This window comes from Cygnus atratus, chromosome 6, assembly GCF_013377495.2.
Source record: "Cygnus atratus isolate AKBS03 ecotype Queensland, Australia chromosome 6, CAtr_DNAZoo_HiC_assembly, whole genome shotgun sequence".
NCBI classification, from domain to species: Eukaryota; Metazoa; Chordata; class Aves; order Anseriformes; family Anatidae; genus Cygnus; species Cygnus atratus.
The window spans coordinates 3,790,942-3,818,464 of NC_066367.1; the positions used below are offsets into that span (position 1 = coordinate 3,790,942).

Genomic DNA, 27,523 nt, shown 5'->3' on the forward strand with positions numbered 1-27,523 from the left:
CACCTAAAATCTGGAACAACCAAGCTTCTGTCTCCAATATCTCAGTAAACAGTCAAAAACTAACTGGGATAGATATTCCAGTTAAGAATTTCAGAGCCTGTCATTGGGTGATCCTACTCTAGCTTGTCCTTTAGTTTTCATAGGACTTTACCCTTCCCAAGCTTTTTTACTTTTTTTCAATATCAAATCTCAGAATTCTATGCCAGTTAAAAATGGAAAAGATCAATAATTTAGGTTGTGACATAAGCAGTACTCTCCAAACAGAAGACATGGGGCTCTAGGAACAGCACAACATCATACGGTAGTATGAATTCACAGATAAGAGCAAATTCTATGCTTTTACTAACATTTCATAAGAATAGTTTTACCTGGATTTGAAGCACACAATCCTAAGCTACTTCTATTGAAAGAGATGCTGTGTAAATCTCCTTATTTCATAAGCATCATATAGTAACCCAAAACATTTGCATTAAGGAAGAAAGTTGGTAGCGGTTCCCATTCAGGTTTAAGAGCTAAAACTTCTAATGGTCTTGCTTGCTTTTCTTTCTCTTCCCTTTAACTGACCAGCTTTAGCCAGGTAATGTCCGTTTTGAAAGACAGAGGATAATTAGGAATATTAAAGTATGTAATAAAAAAAGAACTGCAATGAAAATTTGGATTATTAATACATCAAATATATAACTTTCAATATCAAACATGTTTAATCATTTCTTTTGCAGTATGTCCCAATGGAGTCAAGTTCAACAACTGGAAATAAAGTTTTTGGAGCAAGTAGACCAGTTCTACGATGATAACTTTCCCATGGAAATCCGACATCTACTGGCACAATGGATAGAAAGCCAAGACTGGTAGGAATAATTTTTTTTCTCTCTCTTATGATTTCAGTCATAAACAATTTTTTTTGCTTATCTAGTAGATTTTAGGGTGCTCATTTGTGAACTGAGCAGGCATCTACACCCCAAGAATAGTATTCCACTCATTATGGATTTAGCTTGTTGAGCTAGTGTTACACTTCAGTTATTTGAGGGATTCAGTGTCAGTAAACTCCTGATAAAGCTGCAAAGTTCTTCTTAATTTATTAAATAACAATTGTACATATTTTATATGTGATGAATGTTCTTATCTTAAACCACAGAATAAAATTATTTCCTATGCTTATTCCTAATAAACTACCACATACTACATGAAAGACAAGACAGTATTTTTGAAGAGTTCTGAACATAATTGGGTTTTCTTCACGTGTTGAAATAATGATTTTAATGAAAAGCACCATATTACCATATTTAAAGGTTAATGTAAGTATATACTCAATGTATAAACATTCTAGATTGGATGCACTTTCTTAGAGCACAGTTTTCTGTTCCTTACAGATTTAAATTTAAGAAACGTCTGGAAGTGAGTTTTCATTTGTACTTATTCCTAAACAAAATCCCACAAAAATTGTCTAGCAAATTAACAGTATTAAAGGTTTTTCATAAAATAAAAAAAAAGCAAGTCAGATTTCAATGGAAATGTCACTAAATTGCCTCTTGCAGCACAAAATTATTCGACTTGTCCAAACCAGCTGCTTGCAGGAACAGTTTTCTAGAAGGTGAATTTATGCACAAATCTGGATCAAATTCACTGCATAGTTATCTTAAGGAAATCCAGAACTAGATACTAAAAAAAGTTTATATTAGTAGTAGCAGTAAGACATCTCAGTTTGACAAGCTAATTATCCAAGGCTATTGGAGGACTATTGGAAAAATCTGCTAAGGAATACAATCTTTCCTCACAGTTTATCCCATACAATGCTTACATGCCTATGGGAACATGGGAAACATTAAAATCCCCTGTTTGCCAGATTTAGCAGTCATATCTCAAACAGGCATCTGCCATTTGGGGAGCAAGGAGAGAGTGCCCTAAGGACAAGGATGCCATGCAATCCAAAGCTTATCTTCCTCTATTCTGCTCACTAATGTTATTGTCCATCATGTAACAAGCTGTTCCATAAACAGCAGAACTAGTAAAGCCTGTTTTCTCATGTATTTGTGTCCTTTGTCCCCTACATACCCTTCACCAGTAGCTTCAGAGTCTTCTTGTATCCCCAAATAGTTTGGCCAGTCGAAGGCTCATCTGGTGCCTGGTGTGAAGATATATATCTGCTGACTGGCCATCTGGCTGTTGCCTCCTGGAGCAAGTTATTACTGCCATTTTCCTCAGTGGAGGCACTAATTTGGATTCCTCTCCTCTACCAATCTGCCAGTTTTCTGGGAAATTCATACAAACATCATCTCTTTTGGACTGTGAGCCTCCTGTCAACTTTGGCTGAAAGTGGGCAGCAACTTCAGAAATTATATGTGTGACTGACAGACTGAGAGTGACAGCATGCATACGCCTCATTTCCTCTGGGAAGCAGGCTAAAAATGTTTAAATATTCACTGGAACCGAGACTAGAAAACCCTGGTTGTCTCCCCTCTGGCTGACTCTGTAGCCTGGGCTTAGAACATCCGCTGCCTTTATAGCTGCATATCTACGTGAATATAAATTAAAGGATCATAAAAATCAATTATTTACATAGCTCTAACTATATGCAAGTCACTATGTATTTAAAGCGTTTTTTTACAGCTTTAATTTCTCAATGGATTGTAAATTTCTGTAAAGATAGTTTGGCACTTCTTATAACATTTTTAAAATGCATGTTTCTCAATCATTTTTTCTCTAGGGAGGCTGCATCCAACAATGAAGCAATGGCAATGATCCTTTTACAGAATTTGCTAATACAAGTGGATGAACAGCTAGACCGGGTTTCACAAGAGAAGAACCTTCTTTTGATACACAACCTGAAGAGAATCAGGAAGCTGCTTCAGGTAGGTTGTTTCTTCAGATAACAAATTGCACGCTCTTACTGGCTTCTAAAGGCACTGTCCAACCTCTGCTGAGTGCAGCTTGTACCTGTGAACAGCTCAGAGCGGTCCTGCCCCCTATAGACTCCATGCAGCTATGGGAAGACCAAGCCTTCAACAAGATAACTCAAATAATAGTTCCGCTATCAGTTACCTTGTGGACAAATAATTTTTAAGGCATGCTGCTGAGATGCAACAACGCTGTGACCTTGTAGCTCAATGCATACCTGTGTCTCACTCAGCTCTTCAAAATAAGATTGTATAGTGCTTATAGAAGTTAATGTTTATTACAAATGTAATTGCTGACTTTACAGACAAGTACACGTAACTATGATTAGCTGTGACTATCTCAGGAATAAAAAATGTGTATTTTAGGATTAACAAAACAGCACCCTGAAAAAGTAACTGCACTTGCTATTTTATGCTTAACTGGGATTATTTATTAGGAATGGCTTAAAGGATTTTCCATTAGGCTTCTACAAAGTGATATTTATTTTGATCGACTGCATGATTCTCTAATAATTGTTTATTTAAAGCAAGAATTCTCAGAGTTCCACCCCATTAGTCACCTACTTCCTCACATCTATGTGTCTTCTGCATAAAACAGATACACATCTGAGTTTAATGAAAGTTTGGGGGTTTTTCTCTTCTTTCATGGTGTTTTCCATAAGTACTTCAATGAAAATTGTACCACTTAGAAAATGTTTTCTTTATTTTATATGAATATATTGGTGTGGAAAATCTGAAGATGACTGCGTCAATTATTTTGGTCTCTTTATGGCTGCGTGTCTTTCTATTCTATATCCCTAATGGTGGCCTCTTAAAAATGTGACAATATTTCCACTTCTACCACTTTTTGTTCCGGTGTTATGCAAGCAGTTTCATGTAACTTGAAACTAAAGTTCTTTCTTTATTTCTTTTCTGGTTTGTGTGGCAGCATTAACCCTCATCTCAGTGCTGCTCAAACAACAAATTTACTTAACTGCTTTTGGAGTTGACTGCAGAGAGGTTATTGCTTTTATTTCTGTCATGGTCTTAGCAGACTTTGCCACAGCAGGGCTGAGTCAGAACTCCGTCACCTTATTGAAAGTATTCTCTCACGTCAGCATACACATAGAAAGAGCATTTCAGGACACTGAAAAAAGCAGTTGTATTCTTGCAGATTGTACATTTATGATTCTACCATTGCCACATGCATACGCATGGGGATTGGTACGTATCTACATACAGGCTCTAACAAATTAAAGTCTCTCACTGTTCCTTCTTCGCCTCACACCATTTATTTTATTCTAAAATTTTACCAAGACTTGAGGTGGCAACTCTGCATCCTCCGTAAAATTCAGCATACTGAGACAAGGCATCAGGCCCTGGATGCATACCCATGAGTCAGTCTGTAAATGGCCAGAATGAAAACCAAGTCCTGTAAGCCCCATCTTAGCAAGCTTTCTCAGGCAGCAACATCTCTGCTCCACTGGATCACAAAGGTTTGTAGGTTAACAGTCTAAAGTAATATGAACTTCCTGAGAGGACATCAGTGATGCTGAAACTACACTACTAATTAAAAAGGACCACGTTGAGGTTTGCAGTAAAATGCTTCCAATTGAGCAAAAAATACAACAGCTCTTCTCTCTATGAAGGTGGCCCTTCATCATTATATAATTTCTCCATTATATCAAGACAAGTAATGTCTATTTAGATAAAAAACTACTCGTTCAGTTTCAAAATGCACGTGCATCCTACCAGGCACTGAACAACACTTTCCCTATCAGAGCTTTTCCTGGTTTCTTATGACCTTTATCACTCGCAGTTTGTGATTAGTTTGTGATTATAAACTTGCAGTTTGAACTAGTTTGTGACAGCTTCATGAGGCAACACCAGAAAAGGCGACTGAAGTATACAGTGCACTGCCACAACCCCTTTCATCCTGAAACACCACCTAGAGAAGGGGAGGCTGGAATAGCAAGCTGTAAAATTAGAGATTTTCCACCAGACTTGTTGGGGGGAAGGACTGGCTTCCTGCATAGGAGAGGAAGCTACGCTTGTAAACATCTTTTATTTCTGGTGACTCTGTGAACAGTCTTGGTTTGATTTTCTCTGAAGGTTAGTTAACATGATCCCACCTTTATCTCTGCTCTCTAGCGCAAGCACTTCTTTGAAATTTCACAGTTCACTCCTCTTCCTTCCCTTCTACACCACACACACAGGCATACAGACACATGTACAACACACACAAAGCTGTCCAACCTCAGTACAAGATCTGAATGCAATGTTTATTGAGCCAATTATATGTGGCTTGTCAAGGTAGATAACACTGGAAACCAGCATTTATCACTATGTACGCAGAGTAGTAAGTTGAGCTATGGTATAGGTTCCCAAACACTACAATAACAATGATAATAAAACAATTATAAATGCAGTACGCTCAAGAAGAATTATGTAGTTATTGAAAAAAAAAAAGTGGGATTAATGTTAAATTAATAATACAACTAGGTCATTAGTGAAGGGCCGCCTTAGAAGGGCAAATAACAGACCCTACAAATGGCTCGTGTAGCTGCTTTCTAGACAGCACGGGAATTGCTAGGATCAAGATTCCTAGTGCTATTATGCCTACTAGTTACCAATACCACAGCTAAGCACACCCAGTCTAAAGTTCTGCTGGGGTTCACTTTTATTATCAAACAGAGAAAAAGTTCTGAGCTCCACCTGAAATTTCTTTATGCAAACATCTTGGTTATTCAATGGGATTAAGGAAAGAAGGAAGGGAAGAAGCAAGAACTTGCCTGCCTGATACTTGCAATATAAAGTTTTTTGATGAATTTCAGGAGTGGTGAAGTGCAAAGAGCCAAACTGTTAGCAGAAAGAGATGCCTGCCTAGCACCCTCGCTTTTAGGTCACAGGAGCCATCCCTATTCTTTTAGCATTACAGAAATAACTATGGAGCATGACATTTCTGCTCAGACTGCTGACATTTCCAGAATTATCTTGATGCAAAAAGAAACGTTGACCAGGAAACATACAATCTGAAAAAGTTATAAGCACTTGAAAAAGCACTGAGCATCTCAACTAAGCTTACTGCTAGCTCTCGATAATTTGCTTCTCTATCCACTTCTTTCTTTTTTGAAATGCCGCTTCTTGACACTAATCTGATATAAATGCCCATATTATATTAAAATCAGGATCAGTGCTTTAGGTTAAAATCCTTCATATTCGTGTATTATTATTTCTGCAGTCACTAGATGGGATTCATTTTTACAGCAGAGCAGTCTTTTGTTGCGGTGCTCTTCAGCGGATGACAGTACAGCACAGCTGCTTGCTGAGGTTAAATTCCCTGCCCCTCCTCCTACAGAAGCCCTGCTCCCACGAGCAGCAGCACTGTAAAGGGATGAGGAGAGAAAACGTTTGGAGGGGGGAAACTCTGCCTCTGATTCTTTCCCCTGCTTAAAGCCTAAATGGAGAAAAGCAAAGCAGATTAGTCACAAGGACGTGTTTTGTGCTGTTGCTATGACAGCAAAATGTAAAGGGCAGATGTTAAGCTGAGAAGAGCTGCCTATCACTTCTAGGAACCAAATTTCAGACGCAACAGTCTGCAAGACCTTAGCCTATGAACAATTACATCTTGGCTTTATGAAGAATTTTTTTTTTGGAAATGACTGTGCCTGTCCCTGATGTAAGCTTCTTTACAACACACAGATAGATTTAGCGCACGAAAGAGACTGGCAAAATTACGGAGACTCATTTAGGGCAGAAACTGTGCATGTTGCTGGCTCGCAGGCTAAAACCCTTGATTAGTGAGAGCAGCAGGGCTGCAGTGTCCCTGGGGGGGGCAAGGCAAGGCACTGGGAAGCTCCCAGTAGCCTGGAAATCTGAGACGGCCACCGCTTTCCTGGTGCCTCAGCAGCCCACCTAGGAATGGAATGCGTGTAGGTCTCTGAGTTATCCAGGCATTTTTCATCTCAGAACTCCTTATGCCCTTGCTTTTTCCCCCAGTGGAGCTGGAAATTTGGCTTGGCTCCCTGAGCCACGCTTGAGCTACCAGAAACTTCAGAGACACAGACAGGCCGTGCATTGCAATGGGTGTGTGACGGTGACACCGGGAGAAAGCAGGAATTCCCAGAATCATCCCACGCGTAATTGCAGCCCATCTTCATGCTCTAGTCTCAAGATAACTCTTGAAAGCAATCCCTTCTCATTAACGGTAGCATGCATCTGTGTCTCACCACTGTTTATGACATTCAGGGGAAAATCGGATTACACAAATCTTTTATAAAAGTGAAATAACTGATTTCAGGAACAGGAAGAATGGCTACTTTGCTCATTTACCATCAAACTCTGAGCTAATGAGGGTACGGCATGCTCTAGGGAACATTTTGCTGTAAACGATGTATATTCATGATTTTCATTTAATACTCTCAGCAGAGTCTCGGGTATCAGTGAACTTTACACACTCACCAGCCCTGCTAGAGCCTGAGATGAGGGGAGGGCAGGCAAGGGGGGTCCTGCCTGGGTAAGCGTGCCTGTGTGCACACCATCAGCAGCCTGGGGACTGCTTGCAAAGAGAGAGGTCAGACAGATTCACCTCATTTGCTGGTTCCCACCAACCAATTATATCAAAATGAGCTTTTGGAAGCACTGTGAATCCAGGAAATAGTACTTCAGTTATACTTGGTCCTTCTACACACCCCTACTTTTTATGGAATGATCTGGAATAGCATCTTAAACTATCTTCTGTCATCTTAACCAACGCATCTTAACCTTATGGCACTTCTTTCCATATAAAATTCACCCTGTTTCTAAGCAGTACAAACAACATCTTGCTTTCCATGCTGTTACTTACAACAGTAACACCGTAGCGTGTTCTTGCTTCTGCTTCAGTTTCTCAGTTACAGTGCACAGCTTGTTTCCATCTGTAATGAGAACCGAACATCCTCGTGCTTCTCCAGGCATAACTAAAATGAACATACAAAGGTTTTTATTTCAGTTCAGGTGACCGTTTACACGAGTCACTCTGTCAGAAAGGAAAAGTACGAGGGATCCTAATATTATTGATATTGGTGTATCAAAGAAAATTGACAAAAAAAGCATTAGATCTGAAATAGGATATTCCAGTTGATATTTAACAAATATTTGTAATAAGCACTGTGATGAGAAACAGTTGCAAAGAATGGAAACATAGCTATTGATGTTTAAGTTGCAGTTTCCTGTTAAAGCTTAGAACTGGGTGAGAATGGAACAAAATAGACAAAGTTTCTAACACACATGAGAAAAAAAAAAATTAAAATGTTATTTACATGCAATTTAGTGCTCATGTAACCTGCCAGATCAACAAAGCAACAAATTATAGTAGAAAATGTGCTTTGAACCAATGCATTCTGCTAATACAATTCAAAATGACTTTTCATACTAGCATCTTGCCCCCAGTGAGTTTTCAAGTTCCACCATTAAAGCTGTTTACAAAAAATTTTGGCCTACAAATGGGAAACCCTGAACAGAAGACCATATGCTTACCGGCCAACCCTCTGCTATTAGTGATTGCAGGCTAGCTGCTGGATACCAGCTAGGAAGGATTTTTTAAAAGGATTCTAATTTAAGACTGAAAAAAGCTCTTACTAGAAGTAAAATATTTTTAAGTTCCTTTTGTAGAACAGTTTGCTTTTGTAGAATGAGTAAGAGTTAGCTTACACACAGAGGTTACAAACAAAACAAAAAACAAAACCCGCAAGCACATGAACTAAACCTCTTGTGCTCTTTGCTCATTCTGGAGTATTAAGGGCCCAGCTGCAGACAGACATCTGCCTGAGAGATTAGTTAATAGTACTCAGGTCTTCATGACCAGAAAGTGGAGGGGAGGGAAAAATCAAAATAAAAATCAGACCTCTCTCCCCCTCCTGTTTGCCCTCTTTTGTCGGGAACATTGCACTTCTTTTAATTTTATTTTGAAATACATTTCATTTAAATATGTTGCATTGCTACATTATTCATCTCATGGGTTATGATGAGATCTATAGCCACATATTTTCTGTAGCCACCCCCCACCTGCTTAAAAATCTGCTGCTCCTATAGACCTTTCCTTGGCTCTTTTTAGTGTTCTGTCTGTTGAGAGGAACTTAGTGGAGTTTGGGGGCAAACTAGGGGATGGAAAAAAGAAAAAAAAAAAAAAGACCTCTGCCTTCACAACTTTGCCAAGTTTTGCCTTGGTTGCATACACCCCATAAATATTTATGATCTTCTGGAAGTTATACATTACACTATACGAGAAAAGCAGAAGTACAGCATTGCAGAGTTACGTTTTCGAACTTCCCACACATCATAGGAGTTGTCTAAAAGAATGAGGTTGCCTTTAAAGTTCTCTTGGGTATTTTGAAAGGGGGAGGGGAAATCTAAAAATAAGAGTAGAACACTCTAAATAGTTCATGTCACAAGTACTTCCTCTTAAAGACCTACATAAAACAGAGTCATCTTTTTATTAGAAAAAGATTTTTAGTATCAACAGTAACTGTTTAAATGCAGGGTTTCAAAAAAAAAAAACAAAACCAACCCTACAAAGAGAGGGTTAGTCCTTGCAGTACACTGAGATAGGTGTTCCACTACTGTCTCCATTATACTTTCTGCCTGGATGCATAAACAAAGGTAGAAAATAAATCAAGGCAAAATGTTGTTTGTCACATTTGAAGGTGAAAACGGGAAATAAGCATGCATGGTTATGCCTTCCCACCCACACAGTTCTTTTTGCAACACATAAATATACCAAGTTGGTTTTTTTTTTCTAACAAAAGTAAAATGATAGGCAAAAGTTTTTTTTTCCCCCCTCTGTTTTTTCTTTACATGAAAGATGAGATATCTGCTTATCTAGAAAGATGCTGAGTATTCAAGTTGGTAGAATAAGGGTATCACAAGTAAGCAACAAGGAAGGAAATGTATTCATTCTTGACTTTGTAATCCTGTTCCCTATCTGTGTCCCAGCTCCCTTCCATCAGCTTCTTTAAATATTCATTCAACTTCAACAAACACATCAACTGTTGTAATAGTTAACAGTTCCAAGCCTCCAATAAAGATTTTATTGTATACACTTTAAAGGCATGAAGTAGGGTTTTGTTAGCAGAAACAAGAAAAAATAGAGCTGATGTTTTTATACAAAAAGAGAGAGAGAGAGAGAGAGAGGAGAAAAGCAGGGGAAAACAACCAAATTCTAAAGCACTTTTTTTTTCAGAATTAGAAAGCAGTAAAGCCTTCTCAAGACCTTTCTAAGTCATCTTGAAAACCAGAAGAGATAATCAGGTAAAACTCTGAGTGACTTCATAAAGGTTGAACACTGCACCCTTGTATGGTAGAAGGAGAAAGCAACAGTAACACCTAATCCTGTACTTTTACCACTGAAAACAGAGTCAGGGTACTCAAGTAGTGCATATGTAAGTACTCATTTATATACATGTGTGGTAGAGAGACCTTTGACACGTGAAAAGAAAGCAGGCCAATATTACTATGGTTGGGAGTGATACAATCTGTGAAGGAGACAGCCACAGGAAAATACACTAAATTTTTTGTGGGGGAATTAAATGTGAGGGCAGGGGAGCAGGGGGAAGCAAGACATTGAATCTCTGGCCTAGATTTCTTAATTCTTCCCAGGAAAATTCTTCCCTGAACATTTCCAGTACTAAAATGGACAGTTGCTTAGTGTTCTTTTTGAAACCATGTGTATTTGCAAGCTTCATAATATGCATTTTCAAGTTTCTCCATGATCTTATGACTTAGGGAACCAGAATCATGCATTTCTCCAGCCACTGAGAAGGATCTGAAAATATCCCAAACAGCTCAAACCGTTTTAAAACTGAGCTAAAGGATGTGAACGCTGCACACTATAATGTATAGATTGTTTGTGCAGAAACGCTTTTTTGTTTTTCCTTGTGATCTAGTAAGATACTATCTCAACAGATCTCTCTGAAGTAGAAACAATGCATTCTGGGTTGTGGTAGGAGGGTTTTCTCTCTAGCACACATCATCAGCATTCAGATAAAATTTTCACCTGTTCAGAACGAAAGTTTTATTTCCCCCGTATAAATTTATCGTCGTGCTGGTAGTTACTGAGAAAAAAATGGTCCAAATAAGATTGTTTGTTGTAAATCATGATATGAAAGACCTCATCAAAACAGAAGAGAGGAGAAAAAATTTCTAAGAACTGAATTACAGTAATTGAATTACAGTAATATTAGCACCTAAGAATAACATTTCCATTTGAAACTTCAGATGAAAAGTGAATCCCCAGCTTCTCTTTGTTGGTATTTATAAAAACATGACTGTAAGTTTCCCTCTATAAATATATTCATTTAAGCCTAATAATACTATTTTGCATAGCTGCAGAATCTATACCCTTTGTCCTTTCCAGCTGCCAATGCTCATGTTACACAAAGTTAGGATTCCCCTACCTCAAGCTTGCTTTTTTGGGTTAAGCTTCCTTTATTTCCAAAATTACACCACTTTTCAATGAAAGGAAATCACTTGCAGGCTGTCATTTGGAAGCCAAGTTCATCTTGAGCAAATTCCACCCTCAGCCAAAGACAAAATGGAAGTAGAGAAGAACAAGAGTTTACAGTAAACTGCTAACACTACTGGCTGGCATGGTTTGAAGTGCAATTTCCTTTGAGAAGTATAAAATATGGGGAGAAAAAAATTCAATGATTATTATTATTTTGACAATCAAATACGATAGTTGTTCCTTTTGGTAATTATTGTTATAAGTTGTAATTAAGATATTTAATGCTATAATTCGTTTTCTTATATCAATTTATAATCTGTAAATTACAACCCATCTGCCAGTGCAGCGTCGGTATCACGGAGGGTGAACAGCCATCTCCCTCCTAGGAGGCTGGCTGCCCACAGTTTGCATCTGTGTTTCGGGAAGGCCTGTTGCTCTCCTTTGGTCACAAGCACTTGTGCTGCCGATCCACAGCAGCTGCAGGGCGCTATTCCAGCCTTTGTTTGAGGGGGGCTACAGCCCTGACAGCTCTCTGTCGACCCTCTCGGCACCTGCTGGAACAGCAGACTGAATCAAGTGGAATTGAAAAAGCACCAGGCAGGCAGAAACAAGGGAAGCATTACAGACACAGCTTATTGATAGGGCTTTACGAGTTACAGAAGGAAAAAAAAAAGTTAATTTCCTCTTCATCTCTTGATTCAGATGGTTTTCCCTTAATGAAACAAAGGGAGAGAAAGAGTTTTTGAATGTTTTGCAAATGAATGGTATCTAGACATGCTAGGGAAGTCCCTGATACCTGGCATTTTAGTGGGGGATTTTAATATGTTTCACTGTCGCAAGGTTCTTTGAAATGCCTTTTCTATGTAGATATGTTTTCCAGCTCCAAGAGAGGATTTTTATTTCTTCTTGACTTCATTACAAACAGCTTTTGTTTCAATCCTTCTTGTTACACAGCAAAGACAAAAGGCAACCATCGATCCTTGGAGGCTCCACAGGGGTTTTTTGGATGGCAGTTTCAGTACTGATTGCTCCAGCCTGTTTTGGTTTTTCGTGTTTCCTTCCTTACGCTCAAAGCTTAAAATAGACTCACAGACCCAGCCCAAAATAATGAGAACAGCAGCAGTTTTGTCTCTGCTCTTTGGAATCCCACACTGCAATCCAGGTCTCCACACTCCTGCATCCAGAAGACCCTCAGGAGCCCAAAGACCTCTCTGTTGCCTGATTGTGTTTTACATTAAAAGTGCTTTCTGGGTGCTACCACTCTGTTCTACCCTGCTCAAATTCTGTTGGGCAGAAAAAAATGGGACTAAACACTTCTCAGGCTTTGCTGCTTCAGGTATCTTGCAGGGGTACCCTTGCATATTTTTATATATATATATATATATATATATGTATGTATATCAGCAGCAATTAGAAACCAACTGATTAATGCACACATCAGTTACAGATTTCTGACCACACCTTTCATCCCAAGCCTTATTACAAAGATGACTTTTTTCCTCAAATCAAGGTGCAAACAAACGAGGCTCAGCAACGCAACCTACTGAGGCTGAAACAGGGCAGGCCTGTTCTGCCCTCCCCCAGCCAAACACTCAGGACTTCACATGTCCTAGTCCTCAACAATCAGCTCATCCTTTCCTGAGCTATTTCAGTCCACTGAGGGGCAGAAAACCAGTTCAGCAATTAATTAGCTCCAGCTGTTGATGCTGGAGCCTACCTTCAGCTTAGTTCTCCATGAAGCTCCACTCCACTTTTAATCTTTGGCAGGAGGGTCACAGCCATTTCCCCTGCTCCTGTATTCCCGAAGTTACATCCTGGAGCTATGCAGAGACAGCTTGAGAACACGCTCTGTGAAGGGGACTGCTGGTATGTTCATGGTCCCTTGGTACAGCTGTGCTGAAAGATGGATGCAGTGAGAAAACAGTTACTAACCTTACAACCAAGAGCATCCGAAGCTGGCAGGAAAAACGAATAACAGAGGATCCTCGGTACCACCCTTTGAGGCAGAGCTCAGCAGAGGGAATTTAAGTTCCCTCTCACTGCCCAGCAAGGAGCTGGCACAGAGGGAGAGCTTAACATTTCATCTGAGACATGTTTCCTGGCAGTGTTGGTCACCACTCCTTTGTTCAGAGAAACTCCCCAAGTCGCAGTCCAGCCCCTAAGTCCCATTCTGCAGGGTAACTGAGGCAGAGGACTGCTGGAGCCCAGCACCATCCTGAACTGCTTTTCAGGAGATCAAATGAGGCACAGCCCTGGGGCTACTTTGGATGCACACTGATTGCACCTTGGGCACGTACCTCATTTGTCTTTCTCCTGAGGAGACTTCAGAAACCCTGGAGACATCAGAAAGCATGGTTTTATTGCCAACAATGCCATGACAGTCAAAGCTGCTCTGGAAATAACATTGTGTACATCACTCACTTAGCTGTAAGTCCCATGTCTTTCACCTTGGTCTCTATCTCAAATAAGACTACAACCAACAATATGGTATTTAATGCTGAGCACTTCAAACCAAGTCTCTGCAACTAAAATTACCATTTTAGTGTAACATTCCTTTACCTTGTAATGGAAGTCAAAACACATGAACAAATACTTCAGATTACTTAGATTTCATGCAAAAGTACCTAGGAAATTATTTGGTTTTGTCCAGTAAAAGCTGCTAGGAATATAGGCTTACTGTCATAGCAATAGTTGAATATAAAAGGCATGTTCACATTTCTATCAGATGTGTTCACATCCGTGGTTTCTAGTAGAGCAATTGGTATGAGATATCTAAGGAAAATACAGTATTGATTTAAGTATGCAGAAATTTAACACACCAGATTCAGAGAAAGCAAAAAGAAACAAACTTCTGAGTGGCAGCAGAGTAAGATGAGACTAAAACTAATCACAAAGAAGGGAAAAAAGAACAAGTCTACAAGAGGAAGCTGTACAGGAAGATAGAAGAACTGGATTAGTTCTAATGAATGGCTGAAAAAAATAGCATATATGAACACTGAATAAAGGGCATCTGACTGAATAAAACATGAGTACTGAATAAAAGGCATGAAGGATATTGAGAAACTGAACAAATGTATCAGCATGAAAGATGCTACTTGAGTTCTCAAGCTTTCCAATTTGATAAATATAGCACAAGCCAATATTTTTTTCAAATTGCACCCATTTCTCAGTCACATGTCAGCAGTTCTGCACCTTACTTAGGGCAGGGTAAAAAATGCAATTTTGATTCTTTGACTTACAGAATCACAGAATCGTCTAGGTTGGAAGAGACCTCCAAGATCACCTAATCCAACCTCTGACCTAATACTAACAAGTCCTCCACTAAACCATATCACTAAGGGCTACATCTAAACGTCTCTTAAAGACCTCCAGGGATGGTGACTCAACCACTTCCCTGGGCAGCCTATTCCAATGCCTAACAACCCCTTCAGTAAAGAAGTTCTTCCTAATATCCAACCTAAACCTCCCCTGGTGCAACTTTAGCCCATTCCCCCTCATCCTGTTACCAGGCATGTGGGAGAACAGACCAATCCCTACCTTGCTACAGCCTCCTTTAAGCTACCTATAGAGAGCGATAAGGTCTCCCCTGAGCCTCCTCTTCTCCAGGAAGAACAACCCCAGCTCCCTCAGCCACTCCTCGTAAGACTTGTTCTCCAGACCCCTCACCAGCTTCATCACCCTTCTCTGGACTCTCTCGAGCACCTCCATGTCCTTCTTGTAGCGAGGGGCCCAAAACTGAACACAGTACTCGAGGTGCGGCCTCACCAGAGCCGAGTACAGGGCAGGGGGACAATCACTTCCCTAGACCTGCTGGCCATGCTGCTGCTTATACAAGCCAGGATGCTGTTGGCCTTCTTGGCCACCTGAGCACACTGCTGGCTCATATTCAGCTGCCTATCAACCAGTACTCCCAGGTCCTTCTCTGCCAGGCTGCCTTCCAACCACTCATCTCCCAGCCTGTAGCGCTGCTTGGGGTTGTTACGCCCCAGGTGCAGGACCCGGCACTTGGCCTTGTTGAACTTCATACAGTTGACCTCAGCCCATCGGTCCAGCCTATCCAGATCCTCCTGCAGAGCCTTTCTACCCTCGAGCAGATCGACACACGCACCTAACTTGGTGTCATGTGCAAACTTACTGAGGGTGCACTCGATCCCCTCATCCAGATCATCGATAAAGATATTGAAGAGGACTGGCCCCAGTACTGAGCCCTGGGGGACTCCACTAGTGACCGGCCTCCAACTGGATTTGACTCCATTCACCACAACTCTTTGGGCCCGGCCATCCAGCCAGTTTTTAACCCAACAAAGTGTATGCCAGTCCAAGCCACGAGCATCCAGTTTCTTGAGGAGAATGTTGTGGGAAACAGTATCAAAAGCCTTACTGAAGTCAAGGTAGACCACATCCACAGCCTTTCCCTCATCCACTAAGCGTGTCACTTTGTCATAGAAGGAGATCAGGTTCGTCAAGCAGGACCTGCCTTTCATAAATCCATGCTGACTGGGCCTGATCGCCTGGTTGCCCTGCAAGTGCCGCGTGATGACATTCAAGATAATCTGCTCCATGAGCTTTCCTGGCACTGAGGTCAAACTAACAGGCCTATAGTTCCCCGGGTCTACCCTCCGGCCCTTCTTGTAGATGGGCGTCATGTTTGCTAGCCATCAGTCGACTGGGACCTCCCCTGATAGCCAGGACTGCCGATAAATGATGGAAAGCGGCTTGGCCAGCTCCTCCGCCAGTTCTCTCAGTACCCTCGGGTGGATCCCATCCAGCCCCATCGACTTGCGTACATCCAAGTGCTGTAGCAGGTTGCCAACCATTTCCTCGTGTATAGTGAGGGCCACATCCTGCTCCCCATCCCCTTCCACCAGCTCAGGGTACTGGGTATCCAGAGAACAACTGGTTTTGCCGCTAAATACTGAGGCAAAGAAGGCATTAAGCACCTCAGCCTTTTCCTCGTCTTTTGTAACTAAGTTTCCCCCCTCATCCAGTAAAGGATGGAGATTCTCCTTAGTCCTCCTTTTTGTGTTGATGTATTTGTAAAAACATTTTTTGTTATCTTTAACGGCAGTAGCCAGGTTGAGCTCCAGATGAGCTTTGGCCTTTCTAATTTTGTCCCTGCACAGCCTCACAACATCCTTATAGTCCTCCTGAGTGGCCCGCCCTCTTCTCCAAAGATTATAAACCCTCTTTTTTCTCCTAAGCTCTAGCCACAACTCTCTGTTCAGCCAGGCCAGCCGTCTTCCGTGCTGGCTCGTCTTTGGGCACGTGGGGACAGACCGCTCCTGAGCCATTAAGATTTCCTTCTTGAAGAGTGCCCAGCCTTCCTGGACTCCTCTGCCCTTCAGAACCTCCTCCCAAGGGACTCTGCCAACCAGTGTCCTGAACAGCTCAAAGTCAGCCCTCTGGAAGTCCAGGACAGCGGTTTTACTGGTCCCCTTCCTGACTTCGCCAAGAATAGAGGACTATACCATTTCGTGGTCACTCTGCCCAAGACAGCTCCTGACCACCACATCTCCCACCAGTCCGTCACTGTGAACAGAAGGTCTAGCGGGGCACCTCCCCTGGTAGACTCTCTAACCAGCTGCGTCAGGAAGCTATCTTCCACGCTTTCCAGAAACCTCCTAGACTGCTTTCTCTGGGCTGTGTTGTGCTTCCAGGATATGTCTGGGAAGTTGAAGTCCCCCACAAGAACAAGCGCTGATGATTTCTCAACTTCTGCCAGCTGCCTGTAGAACTCCTCATCCGTCTCCTCATCCTGGTTCGGCGGTCTATAACAGATCCTCATCAGGATGCTTGCCTTGTTGGCCTTCCCGTTGATCCTAACCCACAGAGACTCAACCTTATCAGTCCCAGCCTCAAGTTCCACAACATCAAAACACTCTCTAATATAGAGAGACTTGGGACAAGAGCTGCTTCTTCCTTCGTCTTACGTACATTGTTGAAGGAGATAAATTGTTCATAGACTAAATTTAAGTCTTTCACTTTATGCTGAGGAAGCCTTTCTGAATGCATCACTACCATATTGATATGCTTACAGTTTTTTGTTGGCAGAAGCACTACATGCTAACAGCAACATCCTATTGAAAATGGAAAACATGATAAAATCATGCACAGAATCGGCTGACAGGAAAGCCCTTTCAAAAGAGCTGTGTTAGCAGTGGAGCAATTTGATCTTCAAATGATGTAAATCTCAGAGTTATATCTTTATAATCTCTGTAGAACGTTGTTAACAGTACTTTATGACAATGGCACTAAGTGATGCTGCACTGCAAAGCCGAACCAACACTAGCAAAGGTTGAGAACATCAGGGAAGTCTTTTTCAGCCACACGAAACTGTGCTCAGACAGAGAAATCACACTGTTTGAGATTTCCAGAGGTAAATCCTAAATTCTTAATTTTTAAAAGTTGTATTTACTTGTGTTTGCAGGGGAAATACCATGGTAATCCCATGCATATAGCAGTGATCATCTCAAACTGTTTAAGAGAAGAAAGAAGAATATTGGCTGCAGCCAGCATGCCTGTACAGGTAATGAATTACATTTCATTAATCTGCTCCATGTTAATCTGCTCGCATGCTTTTAGGAACAAATCCTATCCTCTTATTATGAATTCCACTCGAGTGATTTGTGTACACTGGGGGTTGCCAAATGTTGCTCTTTAAACTCATGTTTGTACTTCATTAGTGGCTCTACTGCTGCAAACATTGCTATAAGTGACTCCTATGCCACAGCTAATCTTCAAAGACTTTAATCTGTGAGAAAGGCTTTAAGGAGATTATACCTTGCAAAACAGATGTGTATATATTAAATTATGCATTGCACTAATTCATATTAATTATGCAATGCAAAAGACATTCCATCTTCTATGTTACAAGGCATTGATGGGTTTTATGGGTTTTACATTGTTTGAAGAAAGAAATTTTTAAATTACCTATAAGGCCATTTTGTGGAAATTTATATGGTTAAACCCATATAGAATATTTTTAAATACAAGTGCGTTCTTTTGATAACCTGTTGATGTAATATGTATTCTTACATGAATACTACAATACTGGTCTTTTTTAGAAATCTAATCATCAATGTGTTTCGAGTTCTTAAATTTACTAGATGTTCAATGTCTGCAGTATACCTACACACCCTTTCATCTTTTTGATTACAAAGTTAAAGAATCATGCTTTTCAGATCTGTGGAACTAAACAGATTGAGCTGTTTAGACCAGTCCCCAGCCAGATGAACTCCAGGTTGTGAATTCCCTCTCTATGCTAGGACTTGCCATATAGTTACTGTCACTCGTCATTGCTCATCCAAGTATTACCTGTTCAATGTGTTCTAGGGGCCACTGGAAAAGTCTTTGCAGAATTCTGTGGTTTCAGAACGACAAAGAAATGTAGAACACAAAGTGTCAGCCATCAAGAACAGTGCTCAGGTATTTTGTTGTCCTGTTTCCTGTCTACAAAGCCGTGATTTTCATAGACACATCTCAACTACCTTTAAGCCAGGTAGCACCAATGCCACGTGCTGCTCCAGCCACTCCATTATTCTCAGGATCTCAGCCCAGGCTAAGCACTCGTGATGCACATGGATTGTTCAGGCGGGTTTTTACAGTAGCTCTGTGTTCAGTGCAAGAGCTACCTATCTTACAGCCATCACACTCATCCTTATGTGAGTTGCAGGTGGACCACTGAGTACAGTACAAACATACCTACAGTCTCTAAATAGATGTGAGGTTCAACCAACCTATTTCTGTGACTCCATCTCCTTCAGTATCATCAGAAGTAGCTAGCCTTCCTGACCTCTGAGTCACATACCAGGATTTTTGTAAAGCTAAAAGTTACGTGACATAATTACATGTTTTTGAGACATGAAGGGACATGAACATTGGGAGCTGATGGTAACAATTCTCCAGAAGTTTGTCACATCACTGCAGGGCAGAGTAGGGCAGAGCCAACCCAGTAGCTATATCCCAAAGACACTGCAAAGGCTGACAGAATAACTGCCCGTTCTTTTCAAGACAGGATAAGGATTCCACTTACCTACAGCCTTTTTGCTGTCCCAGCCCCGCTTCTAGCTTTGCAGCAGACTCAATATAAGAATTACATTTAAAATACTTGTCCATATGCCATTCAAGAACAACACTTCAGGTACACTGGAAAGAGGTCCTAGTAGCATTCTTTCATAGTTGTCTCCCTACACAGAGAAGAAGGATAGAGAGATGAAACTCTTAAAAGGATAAAGCTAGCTTTAGAGCAATGTGGTACTAGACCTCTATCAATTTTATAAGAGTTGCAGAGCAAAAGCATCCAAAGCTGCAACCCAGCAGCCAACCACACTGTTCTTCTAGCCTGTGCCTAGCAAGCATCTATGTGGAGAATGTGGAGAAGTGCAGCCGTCCCTGCAAGACCGTGAAAAAAGGAGAGTAATTTCTAGGTACAAGGGTGTTTTTTTTAATAGGTAATAAAGTTGAACACAGAAATCAGCCAGCTCCTTGTGTATGTAATTTCATACCTTACACATATAATTTAAAAGTTTAGTCTCTGAAATAAAGAAGAAAACAGAATTGCTAACTGTGTCCTAATTTAGCAAATGAGTTTTTTCTATTTTCCCAGACACTTCACTTGCATATCTCAGGGAACTGAAAAGCATTGTTTATGAGTTCTTGGCAGGATCAAGGCTTCCCATAAACAGCATGTAAATAGACTTTCGAAGTAAACCAGATGATTTCCTACAGTTACATTTTCCTTCTTTTCATCTGTCTTTTTTGAAGTATCTTTGTATGCTGAATGGTGACCACAAAACACCTTCTAAGCTTTGTTGTAGGTATGAAAAGTAACCCTTGCAAAAACCAAAGCAGTAAAATTGTTTTGTTTCTTTACCCAAATTCCTAAGTATTTCTGTAAAAATAAAGTCTCTGAACTCTGTTGCTCTCCTTAGTTCCAACTTTCTTGACTTTTCAAAATTACCAATTTGCCCTGCTCTAAGGTTCTAAGAAGGAGGTTACGTTATTGGCATCATAATTTAGTTTTTCAAATGGTAGGAAAGAAAAATACTACGTTATGCATTTGTGCACTACAGAACAAATTCCTTTTTATGTCACTGTGAACACCCAAGTAATTTCTTACTTTTTTCTCTCCTGGGAAAGATGACTGACCAAGATGTCAAATACTTGGAAGACTTGCAAGAGGAATTTGACTTCAGGTATAAAACAATACAAAGTTTAGGTAAGAGTTTTTGTAACAATTTTTAGATTCTTTAGGCTGATTATATGACTAGAAACCAGTCTCAGGATTTATTTCTGTGCATTACCCAGATACTACATGCAAGCATAAGAATGGATTTTTATTTTATATAAAATTGTAGTCTAGGACATAATGACTCTGTGGGGTTAAGAGGGCAAACAGGATCTTCTTGATCAAGTATAGTTATTTTCTATCGATAAGCTGCATAATGGATGAAAATAAGTAATTTTCTTAAATAACCTATTTTTCAATTTCTTCATGATTGACTTGGCCCTTCTTTGGCAGGATGTGGAAGAGCCTCTTATTTCCCAGAGTAGAATTGGGCGAAAGTAATTTTTTAACCTCTAACTTCATTTTCTGTTCTTTTTTGACCACAGTGGTGATAACCAACTGGTAAGCACTCTGAATGCATGTTTCACCCAGCCTATGATGGTTGAGATCTGCACACTGCAACAGTAGTTGCATGATCTTTATCAGAAAAGAAAATGAGGTCCACTCGTGTTTGCTCAGATTTCTTCGCGTCACCTCCCTTTGAACATGTAGAGATAATTGAGCCTTGAAATGTTCAAGTTCTTAAACATATCGCTCTCGTATGTTTAAGGCTGGATATGGCCAAACAATTGGAAGAGATCAAGTTGCCATGTTTTAATGAGGTGTTGGTCACCAGGTCAATCACAATTATTGACCAAGCAGATGATTGAAGCCTGCCCCACTTGCAAAATAAAACACGCTTACATAAGTGACTTTCAGGGCTTACAATTTTACTGTGTCACCAAATGCTATAATGCCAGCACAGCCAGCTTGGAGTGCCTTAAAACGTGTATGTGAGCAATTGCTGTGGCTGAGCTGACAGTCAGGTACTGGTCTCTCTCTTTTGAAACACATACTCTGACGTAACGAGGAGACATCAATCTGCAGCTCAGCAGAGACACAGTTGGCACCAATTTCTTTTCTGAAGGTAGTATGAAAATGCAAGAGCAAAAGGTGGGGGAAGGCAAGGGCGGGGGGAAGAGCCATATGTGAGAGAGCATGGGGCAAGCTTGGGGAAGCTTGAAACTAATGCATGATCCAGAGAAGGATATGTTAGAGAGAGGGGGAAGTACCTAGTGATCGGTACTCCTGGCTGCTGAAATCCCCATGGTGATGAACACTTTATCTCTGTTTCAAATGCCTAACCTTCATTCTCTCAACCAGACGTAATTCACCTTAAGTTCAAAGAGCTTTAGCCTAACTGGTGACACCAATAATGCACAGACCAATCACTGAAAGCCAGATGTATAAAATAATACACGTGAATAAGAAATTTATGGATTTATATTTATGATCTATCTTTTCTACCTTCTTCCTCTTCCAAATACACACACACATCTCAAAAATGGAGTCATAAAACCTTAGCTTAAAGTTGTATTCACTAGCCTATTCAAATGAAATACACTATTACATAATCTATTGATGTCTGCAGTTTATTTTTCACTAGTTCATACTGCAGTCAGGTCGTGGTTTCCCCCCAACACCTCCTATAAACATGCATGCCCACCCCCACACCCACACACGCACTTGTACTGAATTTACTGGGTGATTTTTTTCATTCCCCTGCAGAGCAGAGCGACAAAAACAGTGCCCTCATTAAACAGGAAATGTTGGCGTTGCAGGCTATGCTCAATACGTTAGACTACAAGAGAAAGGTTAGTGACATCTTTTGTCATCTGTGCTGTGGTTCTTTTGCTTTCTCCCCTTATTCACACGCTGAATACTCAAATGCGTACGTGCGCCTTTTTGAATTTCTCCTCTCAAAAGAGCAGGCAAAGAGCATATGAGTTGCAAATGCACCAAAGGCTTTCTGAGGGTGATTTTGACTAGCAGGTAAGAAATTGGCAATTAAGCAACAGCCTCATCAGGGCTGTGCTTCTGCACACCTTAGAGGAAAGGGGAGGACTTCAAATGACCTCTTATGTGCTGTGTTCAATGGTTAACTTAGTTGACAGTCTACAGCTTTTAGAGTAAATTAATGTTATTTGAAGTAAATGTAGACTAATAATCACAAAAACAAAAACAAATCCACAAATGGTACCTAGCTCTGTTCAGCAACAGAGACTTGTGAATAAGACTGCTTCTTGACTGCTTTGCTAGGACAGAAAGCCACATGGTCAGGCAGTTGGAGTCCACCTGCTTTTTACAGTTTTTACAAGCAAAAAGAAAGCCTGTGAATTGGGTATGATGCAAAACAGGAGAACGACTTTTTGATCTTGACAAAGCTCGTAAACGTCAACTGCTTGGAAGTGTTATGCTCACAATGAATGCAACAACCTTCCCTCCCACCCCCAAAAAGAGAAGATTTACTGAGGAAGAGTTCATTGATATTCAGGATTAGTTTCAAGTGCAATGGGTGATGAATCCAGACACCTCTGGGCCAAAGAGCCTAAGGTGGTAGGACTAAATATAGCTGATTCCAACATAATTCCAAAAATATAGTCAGCGCTGTATGACAGCTGCTGAATTCTGTGACACCTTTCCTATGCCGCAGGAAGTACTCAGTAAAATTGGCCGCGTGATTCATGAAATCGACATGCTCATGAGCAACATGCTGACCGAGGAGCTGCTAGACTGGAAGAGACGGCAGCAGATCGCCTGCATCGGGGGTCCTCTCCACGGTGGGCTCGATCAGCTCCAGAACTGGTAAGCCTGCACTGAGCTTGTGTTTCCACTGAAAACCACAGGAAGTCTGCTGCTTGACAGCAAGACCCACGCGCACACACTGATCATTCCTTCAGATCGGCTGCCTTGCTACCTTGCGACATCAGCACATCCACAAGCAGCTGTACAAGTAAATAACTAAAAACACAATTTACTTTGGTGGACAACATTTGCGATTAGAACAAATGACGTTAGAGCCAACTGCTGAGCCTGAGCCACTGCAGTTGGTCATTTTTTGTTTTGACGGTTGTTGCAGATACATGATGCGTATTCCCCAGGGAGTTTTGCTTGAGTAAGAACTGAGCTGAATGAGTTTGTCACTGAGGACAGTGGGAGTTTTATCTCGGCAGGAGCTGGGCAGACACACTTTATGCTTTGACTCACTTGGTGCATCACTCCTCCAAACGTAAAACTGCACAGAAATTGAATGGCAGAAGTATGCCCCATGGTGGTAATAAACAAGGCTCTAAAGGAGGCTCCAAATAAAAACTGTGCTAGATTTAAAAGATAATGCAGCCAGGGAACGTCAATGTCCTGACTGTTTCTCTCCTATTTAACTTCTCTTTTGGAAAATGTGAAGTAAAGAACAAGAAAAAAAGGGGGATAACCAATAATTTTATTATTATTTTTTTTTAATATTTGAAGAAAAAAGTGCTGTTTTTTTCCTTTTTTTCCACTTTTTTTTCCCAATGAAGTATCATTTTTTCCCTCCAATGAGCACATTAAAAGCTTCTAAAAACATGACTTTAATACATACATACCCTATTAAACTATAAGTATGTTTGGATTTGATTTTCCTTGGCATAGTTTTTGCATTTCTGAGAAATGCACCTCCTTAGTCTTGGTAACTTGTTCATTTTATATAAATATTACCCTTTAAAGAGTACGCTTTGAAAAGCAACTGAGCTGTAGGCAAGAATAAACCTGACAGAAGTGCCCTGCGTATAAAACATCAGGACAGTGTATATATTTCTTCTAAATTATCACAGCCAGCATTGCATTGTTGTTGATGAAATCTCTTGGGAGATATTTACCTTTGAAAATAAAGTAGGAAATTTTGTCTGATGTATTTATATACTGCTGTAAACAAAAGATGAACAGACTTTAGTCTGTATAAAGCTAGAAAGCACTAATGTGCACCAATTCTGATTTCCCTAAGTAAGAATTATGTTCCAATAACTGGTTTATGTAGAAGACTGCAAACTAATCTGTTGCCTCGCTGTAGTTTTACACTGTTGGCAGAGAGTCTGTTTCAAGTTAGAAGACAACTAGAAAAACTGGATGAACTATTGACCAGACTGACTTACGATGGGGATCCTATCCCAGTGCAAAGACCTCAGCTGCTGGAAAAAGTCAATTTCCTGCTCTACAACCTTTTCCGGAAGTGCGTAAGCTATTGTAAATTCCCGTTGCTTTGCTTGCACTGACACAAGTTTATGGGCAACAATGAAACCATACTGGTAAAAAGAAAAGGGAAAAATGGCTGAGTCTGCAAGGATCTTGAAGACTGATTTTTCAATGTAAAGAGTATGTACAGCTGTCATCAAAACTCACAGAAGCTGAAGGTATCAGGCAGCTTCTTGTTTATTGCACTTAAGGTTTTGTGGTCAAATTCTGACTCTAAGAGAACACACAAAACCCACTTATTTTAGTCATGTACATACTGCTGAGAAGTTTTTGTAGAAAAGTAACAGGTACCAATTTGTGCCTTGTCTTTTTTCTTCCCCACCAAGGCATTCTATGAGTCTATGATTTTTTTCTCTCCTAAATTTACCCCTCTATTCATATATAAAATCATCATATATATTTATATTAGTATATAAAATCATTCCTTTTCTCTTTTGTGTTGGCTACACAAGGAGATAAACCACAAGCAACTATTCTGTTAGCTGCCTCTGAAAGCAAACCATGGTTAACTGTTATAAAAAAATGGAAAGACCAAAAAAAGAGAGTGATTATTTAATTTCATTGAAACCAGCTGAGTGTACTTTTAGTTTGTTTTATGGTTCTGATAAAAGTCCACATCGTCCAACTGATACTTTAGGCCTACAGAATTTGATTTTGGTTTGGTTTCTAATGTATTCCAAGTATCTGTTTCCTGTGGGAACAATTCAACTCTAAGTTAGACCACTAGATCATTTGGAGAACTTAGGGTGGGAATACATGCCATCCGCTTCAGCTTCTGCGGAGAAATAAGCCTAAGAGATAACAGCATTATCCCTTCCCCTCCCCACCCCCTTATTACCATTTATTTATGCATATTCCTATCAATTTATTTGTTTAATTTCTTTTCACCCTAGTTCATTTGTGGTGGAAAGGCAGCCCTGCATGCCAACACACCCCCAGAGGCCAATGGTTCTTAAAACGCTAATACAGTTCACTGTTAAATTAAGGTAAGGAAAGGAAATCTGAGATAAATTCTTCCCTTTGTACACTGCATTTTATCCTAGGAGTCCATTTCAGGATCTAAAAAGCAAAGCAGAACGACGTCTGTGCCAGTCAGGCTAAGACTCTTTTGACTCCAGGGAGGGTTTTCTTGAACAGGGGTCTAAAGGCCACAGAACCTGCCACTTGTAATCACTGACAATGAAGAGCAAACCAGTGGAAGGAAGACAGGCAGGCTGTGGCCAAAAGCCAGCACCTTCAGAATTCTGTATGTATTGGATTGCTGTCTTAATGACTTTGCAAACTAAGTGAGTGGTGATCCACATCATGTAAGCCAAGATCAGAATACACATAGCCAACCTAGCACATAAGAGGGAGAAACTTCTGCAGTTTGGCAGGTAATTGGTGCATCAATGATAGAAGTTATTTCTCTCCCACTAGCTCCTTGCCTGACTTTGTGAAAAGAGGTAAGATTGGAAAGGATCTCGCATCTCATTTCCGTCTAGCAGCAAAAAGAAGGCAGGGAAGGGGGCAGGGTGGGCAGGAATGGAAGGAGTAGGTGGAAGAAAGTGCAGGGCAGTTGCAGATTACACAAATCCATCTCTAATCTTTGATGTCTCTCTACTCATTCCCTCAAACACATACTAACTTTTCCACATACTTTCAGGGAGACTAAGACTTTTGCCACTGGAAAAAAACTCATCCCTTCTTTCACATATAGGAGCCTGCAAAGTGTGATATAACTCTAGGTGCTTGATCTGTTTTCAGATTATAATAATTTCAGATACAGTGGTGTGGAGCTACTGGTCTCTAATATTTTCTGGTGATGAATTTATTTGTTAAAGTTTTTGGTTTAGAATATTCACTTTTACATTTTCTGTTTTGAAGGTTGCTAATTAAATTGCCAGAGCTGAACTACCAGATCAGAGTGAAAGCAACTATCGACAAGTAAGAAACTTTAAACTGAGGATATTAGACAACTTGCTTTCTACAGAAACACAGGTTTTTCAGTTGCTACTCCATCTGCTCTAAAGTCTGTTTTAAAAAGGGAAAAAAAAAAGAACAGCTAAAACATCAGGGTGGTGCTTTTTTATGTGGAAGATTTTTGTGTTTTTAAAAGAAAGCTGCTATTTTTAATTGTTATATTGAAATTGGAGACAAAGTTCATTTAACATCTACTTCGTGTCTTAAATAAAATTCATCAGTTATAAATAGTGGCATCACATGAAAACTTTCAAACTATATTGCATTTATGGTTTAGCATCTCTGCTTGTGCTAATATCTCCACCATCGTCTACGCAGCTGCTCCAAGTAGTACACAAAGTTTGAGCTTGGAAAGCTGGTGCTGTAATTAGTACATATGGCAGCTTAGAGAGTTTTACCTCTGCCTGAAATTAAGGCTGTTAAGTGAACTCCTCCTTCCTAACGGGTTTGGTACTCCTTCATGCTCCCATTATTTCTTACAGCAATCCCACATGAACAGAAACCCCTGCTCCTTCTGTTGGTCGTAATTTCCTGAGCAAAAGGCATCTCAGAGCCTGTCTATGCTATACTTGTGAAAACAGTGTTAACTCTGCCTCTAGTATTTCTGTTCGAGTTGATTTGTCTTCTCAGCAGGATTTATTATTTTCAGTACAATGCAATAGTCCTGACTGCAGAGTAAGCTTGGTTACAGATAGGTCAGGGCCCTCTAGCATGACAAAACATGAGGCAGAAGACATGCTGTCAGGGTACGATTTCAAAGTCAGCAAAGCTGATCCAAGCCCTCCCTGCTCACCATCCCCTCCCAGCCACAGGCGCCTACTATCCGCCTGGTTTTGGCTGTTGTGCTTCTTTTAGCCCCCTAAAAAGCAC

The 27,523-nt window shown here is 40.5% G+C and overlaps 1 protein-coding gene across 1 annotated transcript in view; it reads left to right on the forward strand.

Annotated features, from left to right (window-relative positions):
• The first annotated feature begins 720 nt into the window (after positions 1–720).
• STAT4 (signal transducer and activator of transcription 4) overlaps positions 721–27,523 on the forward strand; it is a 42,675-nt gene continuing 15,872 nt past the window's right edge. The window contains exons 1-10 of the mRNA XM_035572416.2: positions 721–848; positions 2,705–2,849; positions 17,783–17,881; positions 18,688–18,780; positions 20,494–20,572; positions 22,190–22,275; positions 23,115–23,266; positions 24,510–24,668; positions 25,585–25,677; positions 26,558–26,617. Of these exons, the coding sequence (XP_035428309.1) occupies positions 721–848; positions 2,705–2,849; positions 17,783–17,881; positions 18,688–18,780; positions 20,494–20,572; positions 22,190–22,275; positions 23,115–23,266; positions 24,510–24,668; positions 25,585–25,677; positions 26,558–26,617 (1,094 nt within the window). The remainder of the gene's footprint in view (positions 849–2,704; positions 2,850–17,782; positions 17,882–18,687; positions 18,781–20,493; positions 20,573–22,189; positions 22,276–23,114; positions 23,267–24,509; positions 24,669–25,584; positions 25,678–26,557; positions 26,618–27,523) is intronic.